The sequence below is a fragment of the Oncorhynchus mykiss genome, chromosome 9, assembly GCF_013265735.2.
Source record: "Oncorhynchus mykiss isolate Arlee chromosome 9, USDA_OmykA_1.1, whole genome shotgun sequence".
In the NCBI taxonomy this organism is placed as follows: Eukaryota; Metazoa; Chordata; class Actinopteri; order Salmoniformes; family Salmonidae; genus Oncorhynchus; species Oncorhynchus mykiss.
The window spans coordinates 56,629,341-56,644,468 of record NC_048573.1 but is presented as its reverse complement, the minus strand read 5'-3'; the positions used below and the strand labels follow the sequence as shown (position 1 = coordinate 56,644,468).

At 40.7% G+C, this 15,128-nt stretch overlaps 1 protein-coding gene and 1 long non-coding RNA gene across 9 annotated transcripts in view; one reads left to right on the top strand and one right to left on the bottom strand.

Moving 5' to 3' along the window:
- Positions 1–2,485: 2,485 nt before the first annotated feature.
- Positions 2,486–15,128, bottom strand: part of LOC110532433 (immunoglobulin-like and fibronectin type III domain-containing protein 1) — a 51,293-nt gene continuing 38,650 nt past the window's right edge. For all 8 annotated transcript variants that reach the window (XM_036988396.1, XM_036988398.1, XM_036988399.1 and 5 more), the window contains 14 exons: positions 14,114–14,221; positions 9,598–9,705; positions 7,213–7,337; positions 6,977–7,118; positions 6,472–6,765; positions 5,965–6,261; positions 5,596–5,775; positions 5,357–5,485; positions 4,887–5,195; positions 4,649–4,734; positions 4,341–4,533; positions 3,810–4,106; positions 3,217–3,543; positions 2,486–3,099 (listed from right to left, as the gene is read on the bottom strand). In XM_036988396.1, coding sequence (XP_036844291.1) covers positions 3,095–3,099; positions 3,217–3,543; positions 3,810–4,106; positions 4,341–4,533; positions 4,649–4,734; positions 4,887–5,195; positions 5,357–5,485; positions 5,596–5,775; positions 5,965–6,261; positions 6,472–6,765; positions 6,977–7,118; positions 7,213–7,337; positions 9,598–9,705; positions 14,114–14,221 — 2,600 coding nt within the window. In that variant the 3' untranslated portion in view covers positions 2,486–3,094. The remainder of the gene's footprint in view (positions 3,100–3,216; positions 3,544–3,809; positions 4,107–4,340; positions 4,534–4,648; positions 4,735–4,886; positions 5,196–5,356; positions 5,486–5,595; positions 5,776–5,964; positions 6,262–6,471; positions 6,766–6,976; positions 7,119–7,212; positions 7,338–9,597; positions 9,706–14,113; positions 14,222–15,128) is intronic.
- LOC110532434 lies at positions 3,433–4,246 on the top strand. The gene is made up of 2 exons (XR_002474832.2): positions 3,433–3,567; positions 3,834–4,246. It is a non-coding gene; the product is annotated as an uncharacterized LOC110532434 (long non-coding RNA).

The window sequence follows — 15,128 nt, the reverse complement described above, 5'->3', positions numbered from 1 at the left end:
CCTTCTAACAGGACAACAACCCTAAGCACACAGCCCAGACAACGCAGGAGTGGATTCGGGACAAGTCTCTGAAGATCCTTAAGTGGCCCAACCAGTGCCCGGACTTGAACCTGATCAAACATCTCTGGGGATACCTGAAAATAGCTGTGCAGCGACGTTCCCATCCAACCTGACAGAGCTTGAGAGGATCTGCAGAGAAGAATGAGAGAAACTCCCCAAATACAGGTGTGCCAATTTTGTAGCGTCATACCCAAGAAAACTCGAGGCTGTAATCGCAGCCAAAGGCGCTTCAACAAAGTACTGAGTAAAGGGTCTGAATACTTATGTACATTTGATATGACTGTTTTTATGTTTAATATGTTTTCAAAAATGTCTAAAAAACAGTTTTTGCTTTTCAATTATGGGGTATTGTGTGTAGATTGATGAGTATCACGACTCAGGATATGACCCAAATGCAGACACAGAAGGCGGATAGTACAGTTCTCAATATTTTATTATAACACAGGGCAAAGGGCAGGTTGAGGACAGGCAGAGGTTCGTAATCAGGTCAGATTCAGACAGGTACAGGACGGAAGGCAGGCTCGGGGTCAGGGCAGGCAGAAAGGTCAGAACTGGGAAAACTAGGAAACAAACACTTGAGAAACAGGAAAACGGGAAAGAATGCTGGTAAGACCTGACAAGATGAGACGAACTGGCATCAGACAAACAGAGAACACAGGTATAAATGCTCAGAGGATAATGGGGAAGATGGGTGATACCTGGAGGGGGTGGAGACAAGCACAAAGACAGGTGAAACCGATCAGGCGGAAAAAACAATTTAATCAAGTTTAGAATAAGGCTGTAACCTAACAAAATGTGGAAAAAGTTAAGGGGTATATGAATACTTTCCGAATGCACTGTATATAATTTTCTATGCATGCCTTAGTTCGGCACCACCATGTTGTCGTGTCTTTGGCTATGCCAGATTAAGTGATATGACATGCTATTCTATAAAATAATTTCTCCGTAATCAATATTACCTGATTGAGCTAATCATGTAAATGTAACTCACTAGAGAGTCGGGGCACCACAAAATAATATTTATAGAGCTGTTATCTTCCGAATAAACTCTTAAAGACCTAGTAATATTTTACATCAATAGCAGTCAATATTAATCGTCACCTTAATTCAGTCTCATCTGAAAGTTGTAAATTCTTGGTTATCTTCACCAACCCTGGCTAACAAGTTGAATCAGCAATACAAAATTGGGTTTAATTATTTATTTACTAAATACCTAACTAATCACACAGAATTACACAAACACATAATTAATCATAACTTGATTACAAATTACGTCATAAAGGAAAACGTCCCTAGCTGGTGGAACAGATATGACAGCTGGTTACACAAAAGAAAAGGGACTGGGTTTGAGTGAACGAGCGGGAAGACTGAGGGACACAGGGAGAAGCTGTGCTATCGTAAATAGATTATCTTATGCATTCTAAATTACCGCCCATTTGGAAAAGGAAAATGCACTAAATATTTACTGAGCTGCGCTTCGGTAGGTTGGTGGTAGATGGAAGGCTGTGTTGCCCAACCGAGTCCTTTGTCCTTTGAATAATGTCTCTGCTGGTAAATTGGATACGTTGTAGTAACATCGTTTTGTGGTAGACAGAATACTCTGTCTGTTCCTTCCTAACCTGCGTTTGCAGCTGCTGTTGCTAACTCAACAGCTAGCAGGTATCAATTCTTAAGTGAATAAGTGTTCAAAGTTCATACCATTCGCAACCAAAGCTCATGCTGATGTTGGCTTCGTTCTGCAGTTATTATCTGACCGTCGTCCTCACATCCTCGGAACAGGAGGTTACATTGCCGTCAAGGCTTTACATAGGAAGGGAGAGGAGGGCGTGTTTGAAAAGTGTTATAGCCCATGTCCCTTCACAGGGGCGGGCCACTGATTGAGCATAGCCCTAACCTTATGAAATCCCAAATCTCACATTTTAGAAGCTAAAATCACATTTCATCCCATCACGAATAATTTCATATTCAAACATTTAAATTGAACAACAATTCCATGTGAATCCGATAACTCTGATGTGTAGACTTTCCACTGTAGAGTTTATGTCATCTTATCATTGATGAGAATGTCTCAGATGACAAAGTACCACTGCATATGCTCAATTGGTCGGATTACCAGAATATAGTTAATTTCCCCCCACCTTCTGATGTTCCCAGAATCTCTATGTTAACCAAAGGGGTTTGCAAATGTAACATCAGTAGGGTAGAGAGGAAAAAGGGGGGTAAGAGGTATTTATGAACTTCATAAACCTACCCTCAGGCCAACGTCATGACAATGTCATGTAGCTTCTTAGTGACTGCGTACACAATTATCAGTATGTAGCCTAAATTATGAATAGGCTCTATAGAGGTGGGGGGGATGTGTGTTGTAAATCTTCATTTTGTGTCTTTCAAAAAGCCTTAAAAAACATTTCACAATTACAACAACTTTGCCAAACCCTTTATTTGCATTGCATGTTACAAGTGACATAGTTGAGTTCTCAAAATAATTGACAGCACAGCTCAGTTATTTTCTGTGGTCATATTTAGTATTTCATGGGACCTACAGTAAACTGTCCACTGCATTCATGTCTATTGCCATCCCTTCCACAGGCTTTACACAACACTTTCTGTATGTGTGTGTGTGTGTGTACACTTTCGGTCACTTTCTAGTATGTTTTTATTCGGAATGTCAACATTATTCAGCATGAAATTAGTATGTTTAACATTGCAACAAAATTGGAGAGGGTTTTGGTAATAAAGTGATTTAGGATCAGAATTAATTTAAGTCTAGGAAACCCCAACTCCCAGGATGGGTCAATGTCATCTCGATTCGGGTCCTTTTAGGTTGTGAAATATCCACATCAAACATAATGATCAAAAACGATCACTCTTGTCATTTTTACTTACTAGCCTTAACAAACACAGTGCATGTCTTACAAGCAGTACAGTCATGCATTTTGGAAAATAACTTAATTCAATCATATAACAAAATTGACATTTTCCACCTTGATACATAATAACGCCTCTACATACTGAAGCACTGTAAAATGTTTCTTCATTCTGTGAGCAAGAGAGAGAGAGAAACAATATTACCCTATTTGAATTACATTAAATAATATTCTAACTCACACCGAGGCACTAAACATGTTTATCAGAGCAGGTCAGTGGAGTTCTCACCTCTGACTGTGAGTTTGGTGGAGGACTCGGCCCTCCCCAGGGAACTTTCTATTTGGATGCTGTACTCGCCCCAGTCTTTGGGGGTCACACGGAGTATCAGCAAGGAGCAGACACCACAGATGTTTGTGATCAAGTAGTTGGTGTTAGTGTTGAGGCTGATGTTGTTGCGGTACCAAGTGACGCGAGGCTTGGGATTTCCCTTTATGGCACAGCTCATATAGCACTCGTAGCCTTTGGGTGCTGTGTGCTGTCTCAGTGGCACAAGGAAGGCTGGAGCGGTCCGCAAATCACACGTTTTGTAGGCTGGCATGTTTACCACAAATGTGTCTAGAGAAGAAACATGGCAGAAAGGTAAAATGCTCATCTTACATGTCATGTAATGCTTAAGTTAAAATAGCAGCATTTTATAAAGGGTTCATAGATTGTTCATACATTTGTAATAAACCGTTATAATAGCACATTAGTACTTGTCAAATGTTGAGCTTAATGACTGCTATTGATTATACTGTTATTAGTACCTGTCTATCCATAAAAGCTGATTTATATGACTTATTTATATGGCAAAGTATCTCTCTCTGCCTGGCTTCTAATACCTTTCCTCCTCTCGCTTCCCCAAGTGGGAGACTCAGACGGAGCAGACATGCCCATGTCATTCTTGGCGTAGACCCTGAAGTGGTACTCCCTGCCAGGCATAATGTTACAAGCCGTGAACTTGTTGTTGAAGAGCCGGTCGGCCACCATGCTCCATGAGCCTTTGGTGGAGTCCCGTTTAGACACAGAGTAGTGAAGGTGGTCGTCACGCTTCTCATCAGGGGATGGCTCCCAAATCACAGTCACAGTGCCTGGGACGTTCTCCTCAAGTTCTACTGGTCCTGGAGGCTTGGGATCATCTACAGCCAGAGTCAGAGATGATAGTCAGTATGATGTTACACTTCGCGAGGACATTCTATCATTAGGTGGTAATTGTTGTTGATTCACTTATGGCCGATGTTCATTGTGACTGCTGATATTTAAAATACTTTCTTTGTGAGTGCGGGCCTTGGCTGTCTTTTTCATCTTGTGCAAGTTCCAATCCCTTCTCAGTCTGAAACACACTAGGAGAGCTTTACTGTATGTTACTGTACCTGTAACCCTGACCTCCACGCTGAAGCTCTCCTGGCCCACTAGATTTTTGACCACTATGGTGTAGATCCCTGAATCAGAGCGCTCAGAGGAAGTGATCAGAAGTTGAGATGACGATTCAGAGTTGGAGATATTGACCCGCTTCAGCAAAGGAACATCGTCCTTCAGCCACATGACTTCTGGCCATGGGGATGCCTGTTAATAACAAGTTGATTAAAACATAATCAGGATTTAAAACATCAAGATAGCATGCATTGCACATGCTCTTAAAGCATATGCCAATTACCAGTTTCACCTCTTACCCTCTTACCTCAAAGTTTAAGAGGATCCTGGCAGAATTTCCAGCTCTCACCACCATGAAACTCTTCATCTTATTATCGGTGAAGCATGGTCTCACTGAAAAACAGTGACAAAAATAAATGAGGACATTTGAAACTCATCTTATGTAACTCTTACTTACGTAGGCTTCTTGGGTGATTATCCCCAATGTAGGCTAAAACAGACAAACAATACAACATATTCCCAATGAACGCATCATCGTCACCCACCAGGTGGAGGCATGGCCAGGATGTAGTTGTCCAGATCCTGGGGCACTCCTTCTCCTCCGTCATTGATAGCGATCACCCTGATCCAGTACATGGCCATGGCCTTCAGGCTTTTCACAGTGAAGGTGGTCAAGATGATGGGGGTGATGTTACAGCGGGTCCAGTCTATGCACTCAGCCTGCCTGACCTCTATAAAATACCCTTTGGCCTCATCCTGGACCCCCACTTCCTCTGTGGGTTTGTTCCAGGACAGGGAGAGGGCGGTGTAGGATGTGTCTGCCACCTTCAGATCTTCCACTTTCCCTGGGGGATCTAAAACAAACACAAAGTCGTAAATCTAATGGCCATACATCATTGACTTCAAACAAATTAACAGTATAAACAAGCATCTAAATAAACAATTATTTCAGAAAATATGGTGTTTTATTATAGTTGTACATGTTGCTCGCACTTTGAAAGGATGTATGACTTACTCTTTGGGTCTTTTGCGAAAATAAACTCTGAAGGGGAACTGGGCTCGCTGAGTCCAGAGATATTGATAGCATAAACTCTGAACTCGTATTCGTTCCCTGCTACAACATCTGTCACTGCACGTTTCTTTTCTAGTAGTGAGGAGAAACAGAATCAGTCATAGAAAGTCCAATACAATTGAATTCATTAAACCAAAGAAGCTGTGGTATACTAACGCCCCTAATTCACTAAAAGAAGAGACCTTGGATAGGCTCATCTGTAGGGTTGACAGGACTCCAAAGATTACTCCCCTTCTTGCGTTTTTCCAAGTTGTAGCCCAGGATGCGAGACCCGCCAGTGTCGGTCGGGGTAGACCATGTCAGGTTGATGCAGTTGTTAAAAGCACTAGCCACTTTTGGTGGGGCAGGGCTGCTAGGAAAGGCTGAGATATTTCAGAGAAATTACATAACATTTCGTGTATGGGTAACACTTTTCAAAATGTTCTGTTATAACACCCAAATAAGGTTATCGTAAGCACAACTTTTGAAGTAGATTCTAATGACAACATATAACCACTTACGTGACATTGTTGACATCCACTATAAACCTACTAAACCTACAACTAGCTCACCCAAGGTGCCAGCCGTGAGGTCATCAGTCTCCATCATCTCACTAACGCCCTCCTCGGTGACCACCCTGATACGATAGCAATACTTCCTGCCGTGTTCCACGTCGTTATCCTTGTATTCAGGCACGCCAGGGATGTCCCCCAGCTTCTTCCAAGTGTTGCGGCCAACTTGCTGGCGCTCCAGGTTGTAGTTTATTACTGGGCAGCCACCGTCGTCCTTTGGAGCTCTCCATTTGATATGAATACAAGAGGCTGTGCTTTCGAGGACCTCCACAGGGCCCTGGGGCGCAGTGGGTTTGTCTACCAGATCAGACAGAAAGAGAGAGAGGTCACATTACCCTAGCCAAAACAGTCTGCAGTCATGTCTCTGCATTGGAATTTAAGAGAGAGAACTGACTGTCCACAGCACAGATACACCTGAATATCTCTGAACAATGATTGAACTGAGACCGTTCAATCATCGTTCTTGAATTGAACTAATTCAAACATTGGTTCCATTTCTCAACTCACCGAGGACAATGAGTCTTGAGATAGCCTCCATGGTACCATGTTCGTTCTTGAGCTTGATCTTGATCTCTCCAGTGTCTTTGCGCTGGCACTTGCTGAGGAGCAGGCGGCTTTGGGTGAAGGACTTCTCTATCTTGGTGGTGTTATCGTCCAGGAGCTCCTCTCCATTTCTGTACCACTGGATCTTCATGGGCTCGCGGCCCACAAAGGGCAGTTTGAAAGTGGTGCTATTCCCCACTTTGACTATGACCGGCTGAGAGAACGCAGACAGATCATCAGGGTCAAACCTGGGAGGGTCTGAATAGGACACAGATCATGCAATGTAACTGACATTTGACTCAACTGCAATTTGTTTTTTTTTATCTGAATACTAAAAGTGGCTAACTTTTTTTAAGTGCATAATGATTTTATAATTTGAGTATTGTGAAATGGCTACTCAAATTATGTTGAGACAGCGTAGACATTGTATTGTACATATAACCAAAATGAATGCCTTTCGTTTTCTAACCTTCCACATTCAGCATTGCCTCAGTTTTACGCCCGTCTGCCTCAAAGCGGTATTTTCCAGAGTCTTCCTCCTGACAACGGTTGATGACCAGCTTGTGGTTTGCACCATCTCTGGACATTATGTGTCCATCATCTGCTGTCAACTGTCAGGGAATATATATATTATAATTTATCTTAAGATATTATCAAATAAAAATATATTGGGGGGTGAGAATGACAAAGATAATTCAGTCTAACCTTCTTGCTATCTCTGTACCAGGTCCCTTCACAATTATCATTGCTCAGCTTACACATCAGTTCTGCAGGCTGGCCAATGAGGGCATGGACATTTGACAACCCGCTTACGAACTGAACTCCTGGATCTGGCATACACAACAGCAAACTATTAGGGACTTAAGACTGGTTTTATTGCATTTGTTTCAGACATACTTACCAGATGTGATGTTAACATCTAATGCCATTTTGTAGTGCTCTGAAGAAATTATTATTTGGGCTGTCTTGAGTAGGATAATGTTTAGACCAGAAAATGTACAGTTGAAGTCGGAAGTTTACATACACTTAGGTTGGAGTCATTAAAACTTGTTTTTCAACCACTCCACACATTTCTTGTTAACAAACTATAGTTTTGGCAAGTCGGTTAGGATATTTACTATGTGCATGACACAAGTAATTTTTCCAACAATTGTTTACAGACAGATTAATTCACTGTATCACAATTCCAGCGGGTCAGAAGTTTACATACACTAAGTTGACTGTGCCTTTTAACAGCTCGGAAAATTACAGAAAATTATGTCATGGCTTTAGAAGCTTCTGATAGGCTAATTGACATCATTTCGGTCAACTGGAGGTGTACCTGTGGGCAGAACTGAAAAGCGTGTGAAAGGAAGGCCTTTAAATTGTTTAACATGGGTCAAGCATTTCGGGTAGCCTTCCACAAGCTTCCCACATTAAGTTGGGTGAATTTTGGCCCATTCATCCTGACAGAGCTGGTGTAACTGAGTCAGATTTGTAGGCCTCCTTGCTCGCATACACTTTTGCAGTTATGCCCACAAATTTTCTATAGGATTGAGGTCAGGGAATTGTTTTGGCCACTCCAATACCTTGACTTTGTTGTTCTTAAGCCATTTTGCCACAACTTTGGAAGTATGCTTGGGTTCATTGTCCATTTGGAAGACACATTTGCAACCAAGCTTTAACTTCCTGACTGATGTCTTGAGATGTTGCTTCAATATAGCCACATACTTTTCCTTCCTCGTGAGCCATCTATTTTGTGAAGTGCACCAGTCCCTCCTGCAGCAACGCACCCCCACAACATGATGTTGCCACCCCCGTGCTTTCCTCAAAACATAATGATGGTCTTCATGGCCATTATTGTTTCATCAGACAGAGGACATTTCTCCAAAAAGTACGATCTTTGTCCCCATGTGCAGGTTAAAACCGTAGTCTGGCTTTTTTATGGCGGTTTTGGAGCAGTGGCTTTCTTCTTTTTTGCGGAGCAGCTTTTCAGGTTATGTCGATATAGGACTCGTTTTACTGTGGATATAGTAGATACCTGTGTACCTGTTTCCTCCAGCATCTTCACAAGGTCCTTTGTTCTGGGATTAATTTGCACATTTTGAAACCAATGTACATTCATCTCTAGGAGACAGAATGCGTCTCCTTCCTGAGCAGTACTATTGTTTGTACTGATGAATGTGGTATCTTCAGGAGTTTGGAAATTGCTCCCAATGATGAATCAGGTCTACAATTTTTTTCGGAGGTATTGGCTGATTTCTTTGGATTTTCCCATGATGTCAAGCAAAGAGGCACTGAGTTTTAAGGTAGGCCTTGAAATACATCCACAGGTACACCTCCAATTGACTCAAATTATGTTAATTGGCCTTTCAGATGCTTGTAAAGCCATGACATAATTTTCTGGAATTTTCCGAGCTGTTTAAAGGCACAGTCAACTTAGTGTATGTTTACTTCTGACCCACTGGAATTATGACACAGTGAATTATAAGTGAAATAATCTGTCTGTAAACAATTGTTGGAAATTTGTGTCATGCACAAAGTAGATGTCCTAACCAACTTGCAAAAACTACAGTTTGTTAACAAGATTTTTGTGGTTGAAAAACGAGTTTGAATGACTCCAGCCTAAGTGTATGTAAACTTCCGACTTCATCTGTAAAGCATTACAATAATGCACACAAACACACAACACAACAAGCATTTCTATGGCATCAGATCTTATTTTTTTAAGATAACAGTAATTAGAAGTACATTTCTTTAGCTCCATCTACAGAATAGTTAGAATAGTTATATGGAACATAGAAGAGTTTCATAGAACATCCACCCAGAAGAACACATTGCATAGAAAATTATATTGATGTTATTATAGGACTACATAAATCATACTTTTGGTTACTTTGAGATTTGCACATTCAGTATGGTAAGAGATGAGATTCAACATTCCCCTTTAAGGTACATGAATATTCTCAGTATCATCTCTTATCAGTGTAACAGATGACCCTGTTACAACAGTGTCATATTTCTCCAATTATTTCCCAAACTTGAGTGATACTCATGTGAATGCCATCTCCTCCATGCAGTCAGTACATGACGTCACGTGTGGTCTCTTACCAATCACTGTGTCCTTCAGCAGTGGGCCTTGCCTTGTGCGCTCTGAACGCTTGCCAGACACATCAGTGTACTGCTCAGTTTCTTCTGTACCACTTTGAGCATTGGGATCTGTGATTTGGACGTAAAATAATAACCTTGCAAGCAATTTCCAAAAGTACTTAGCATTTTGTTAAATTATGAAATGAAACCATCAGCTGTAAGGTTAGGGTTGGAAGAAAGCATTACATTTATTGTGAATAGAACACAAAAAGCATGACAGAGATACAGGAACGCACAACACAAAAAGCCACTCTATGAGATCAGGGATTTTATATACTGTATAAATACACAGTACCAGTAAAAGGTCTGGACACACCTACTCATTCAAGGGTTTTTCTTTATTTTTTACCAAATAGGGCTATCTCCTGTATACCACCCAAACCTTTTCACAACACAACTGATGGCTCAAACGCATTAAGAAGGAAATAAATTCCACAAATGAACTTTTAAGAATGCACACCTGTTAATTGGAATGAATTCCAGATGACTGATAGAATGCCAAGAGTGTGCAAAGCTGTCATCAAAATAAAGGTTGGCTACTTTGAAGAATCTCAACACTTTATTGGTTACTGAATGATTCCATGTGTGTTATGTCATAGTTGTGATGTCTTCACTATTATTCTACAATGTAGAAAATAGTAAAAATATAGAAAAACCCTTGAATGAGTAGGTGTGTCCAAACTTTTGATTGGTACTGTACATATACCCTTGATAAAGATGAGCAAAAATGACTATTTAAAATAAATAATACAAATACTGATCAATATTGTATGCTGCAAAAAATGGGGACATTATATTATTTTATACTAATACAATTGCTCAGAGAAACAGATTTGGTCACACTTTATTTAGGTTATACTGTCAACAAACTACCTGTTGATAAGCAACTTCTTGCTAAGGTTAGAGTTAGGTTAGGTTTAGAATAAGGGTTAAGCTTAGAATTAGGGTTAGGGAGGTTAAGGGTTCAAGTTTTGGCTAGGGTTAGGGTAAGTTGAAATGTTATTGATAGTCTGTAGATAATCTGTAGAGCAGGGATCATCAACTAGATTTAGCCATGGGGCAATTGTGGACTTGAGCGGATGGTAAGACAGCAGGAACATAATTACACATAATTTGAAGACTGCAAATTGACCGCAAGAAGCCCAAACAGATTTAATATTTGACTAAAACATAATATTTTCAAACCTTGCTTACATTTGTATAAGATCACATATACAGTGCCTTCGGAAAGCATTCAGACCCCATGACATGTTTTACATTTTGTTAGGTTACAGCCTTATTCTAAAATGGATTAAATAGATTTTTGTCCTCATAAATCTACACACAACACTCCATAATGACAAAGCAAAAACTGTTTTTTTGAAATGTTTGTTAATATATATATAAAAAAACTCCTGAAATATCACATTTACATAAGTATTCAGACCCTTTACTCAGTACTTCGTTGTAGCACCTTTGGCTGTAATTACAGCCTCGAGTCTTCTAGGGTATAACGCTACAAACTTGGCACAACTCTATTTAGGGAGTTTCTCCCATTCTTCTCTGAAGATCCTCTCAAGCTCTGTCAGGTTGGATGGGGTTGGATGGGGAGTGTTGCTGCAGAGCTATTTTCAGGTCTCTCCAGAGATGTTCGATCGGGTTCAAGTCCAGGCTCTGGCCGGGCCACTCAAGGACATTCAGAAACTTGTCCCAAAGCTACTCCTGCTTTGTCTTGGCTGTGTGCTTAGGATTGTTGTACTGTTGGAAGGTGGACCTTCTCCCTAGTCTGAGATCCTGAGTGCTCTGGAGCAGGTTTTCATCAAGGATTTCTCTGTACTTTGCTCCGTTCAGCTTTCACTCGATCCTGACTAGTCTCCCAGTCCCTGCCGCTGAAAAACATCCCACAGCATGATACTGCCACAGCAATGCTTCACCGTAGGGATGGTGCCAGGTTTTCTCCAGAAGTGACAAATCTTGATTCTCATGGCCTCAGAGTCTTTAGGTGCATTTTGGCAAACTCCAAGCGGGCTGTCATGTGCCTTTTACTGAGGAGTGGCTTCTGTCTGGCCACTCTACTAGAAAGGCCTGATTGGTAGAGTACTGCAGAGATGTTTGTCCTTCTGGAACGTTCTCCCATCTCCACAAAGGAACTCTGAAGCTCGGTCAGACCATCCCTGACCAAAGCCCCGATTGATCAGTTTGGCCGGGTGGCCAGCTCTAGGAAGAGTCTTGGTGGTTCCAAACGTCTTCCACTTAAGATTGATGGAGACCACTGTGTTCTTGGGGACCTTCAATGGTACAGACATTTTTTTGGTACCCTTTCCCAGATCTGTACCTCGACACAATCCTGTTTCTGAGCTCTACAGACAATTCATTTGACCTCATGGCTTGATTTTTGCTCTGACATGCTATGCAATGTCAACTTTGTGACCTTAAATAGACAAGTATGCCTTTCCAAATAATGTCCAATCAATTCAATTTACCACAGGTGGACTCCAATCATGTTGTGGAAACATCTCAAAGATGATCAATGGAACCATAATGCACCTGAGCTCAATTTCTAGTCTTACAGCAAAGCGTTTCAATACTTATATAAATTGTATTTATTTTTTACATTTATTTAACTAGGGAAGTCATTTAAGAACAAATTATTATTTTAAATTACATCCTAGGAACAGTGAGGTAACTGCCTTATTCAGGGGCAGAACGAGAGGGGATTCAATCTTGCAATCTTTTGGTTACTAGACCAACACTCTAACCACTAAGCTACCTGCCACCCCAAGTTTTATAGTTTTAATCCATTTGCAAAAATAAATAAAAACAGTTTTTGCTTTGTCATTATGGGGTAACATGTGTAGATTAATGAAGGGAATTTTTGAGTAAAATAATAATAAGTGATATATTTTCGATGAAGGCTGTAATGTAACAAAATGCGGAAAAAGTCAAGGGGTTTGAATAATTTTCGAAGGCACTGTGTCTCTCTATTCTGCATGGGAATACTTTCAAACAGATTTTCAGAATTATAATCACTTTATAAAGATGATTTGCTGGTGATTTTAGTCTTATGTCCAACCATAAAAAATACAAATATGTATTTTTTCAGCACTTGGGGGGCCAAATAAAATCACCCACTGGCCAAATTCGGCTCGCGGGCCTCAAGTTGAGAAACCCTGCTGTAGAGCATCTACATACAAACTATCCAAATAAAGTGTTACCCAATACTCTAGCACCCTCCCCTTGCGAGGACAATGACACTGAACTTTTTTCTAAATTGTTTTATGAGATTGGAGAACATGTTGGGCGGGATCTTAGACCATACTTCCATACAGAATCTTTCCAGATCCTTGATATCCTTTGTGTCCTCTTATGGACTGCTCTCTTCAATTCAAACCACAGGTTTTCAATGGGGTTCGAGTCTGGAGACTGATATGTCCATTGCAAAATGTTTAATTTGTGGTCAATTAAACATTTCTTCGTGGATTTTGATTAGTACTTGGGGTTATTGTCTTGCTGGAAGATCTACTTGCAGCAAAATGTCAGCCTCCTGGCAAAGGCAACAAGGTTTTTGGCTAAAATGTCCTGGTACTTGGCAAAGTTCATGATGCCGTTGCCCCAGGACCAGTGGATGAAAAATAGCCCCATAACATCAAAGATTGACCACCATATTTTAACGTAAGTATGAGGTACTCTTCTGCATATGCTTTTGTTTTTCAATGCCAAACCCACCACTGGTGTGCATGGCCAAAGAGCTCTAGTTTCATGTCATCTGACCATAGCACCGCCTGGAGTTTGATAAATGGCATTGGCATTTGGATTGGATCCAGTGCTATGGTCAGATGACATGAAAATCGAGCTCTTTGGCCACGTACACCAGCAGTGGATTTTGTCATAGATAAAGACTCAGTATCATTATCCCTGCAAGGGGAGGGTGCTGGAGTATTGAAAACAGGAGATCCTATTATTACTTGTTCAACAAAATCATTCTCTGAGCAATTGTTTTAGTATAAAAATGTAAAATGTCATTTTTTTGCATGCAATATAGCTCAGTATTTGTATTCTTTATTTTACACAGTCTTTTTTGCTCATCTTTATCAAGGGTGCCAATAATTATGGACCTGACTGTACATATACTGTATAAATAAGCCCCATCATGTACAATTTAGTTAGAAGAGTTCTATGGAACATAGAAGAGTTTCATAGAACATCCACCCAGAAGAACACATTGCATGGAAAATTCTATTGATGTTATTATAGGACTACATAAATCCATTCTCAAAAATGAACATACTTTTGGTTACTTTGAGATGTGCACATACAGTATGGTAAGAGATGAGATTCAACATTCCCCTTTAAGGTACATGTATCTTCTCAGTGTTAACAGATGATCCTGTTACAACAGTACCATATTTCTCCAATTATTTCCCAAACTTGAGTGATACTCATGTGAATGCCATCTTCTCCATGCAGTCAGTACATGACGTCACGTGTGGTCTCTTACCAATCACTGTGTCCTTCAGCAGTGGGCCTTGCCTTGTGCGCTCTGAACGCTTGCCAGATGCATCAGTGTACTCCTCCGTTTCTCCTGTACCACTTTGCCCATTGGGATCTGTGATTTGGCCATAAAATAATACAAATATTGCAAGCAATTTCCAAAATGTTATTTTGTTAAATCTGAAATTAACCCATCAGCTGTAGGCTTGGAGTTCTTAAAATGGTCTTGACATGGATATACTGTTTCCATGTTTTGTTTTACAATGATTTGTTAAATATTTGGAAATCAAGGAAGCTTTCAATGTCTTTTGAATAGAACACAAAAAGCATGGCAGCGATAACCAAACACACAACACAACAAGCCTCTCTATGTGATCAGGGATTATATACACTGAGTGTACAACACATTAGGATCACCTTCCTAAATATTGAGTTGCACTCCCCTCCCTCTTTTGCTTTGCCCATTCACCCTCTGAATGGCACATACACAATCCATGTCTCAATTGTCTCAAAGCTTAAAATTCCTTCTTTAACCTGTCTCGGCCCCTTCATCTACACTGCTTTAAGAGGATTTAACAAGTGACATCAATAAGGGATCTTAGATTTCCATCTGGATTCGCCTCGTCAGTTTATGTTATGGAAAGAGCAGGTGTTCCTAATGTTTTGTACACTCAGTGTATATACACTACATGACCAAAAGTATGCGGACACCTGCTCGTCAAACATCTCATTCCAAAATCATGGAGTTGGCCCCCCCTTTGTTGCTATAACATCCTCCACTCTTCTAGGAAGGCTTTCCACTAGATGTTGAAACATTTCTGTGGGGACTTGCTTCCATTCAGTCAACAAGAGCATTGGTGAGGTCGGGCACTGATGTTGGGCAATTAGGCATGGCTCGCAGCCGGCGTTCCAATTCATCCCAAAGGTGTTTGATGGGGTTGAGGTCAGGGCTCTGTGCAGGCCAGTCAAGTTCTTCCACACCGATCTCGACAAACTATTTCTGTATGGACCTCGCTTTGTGC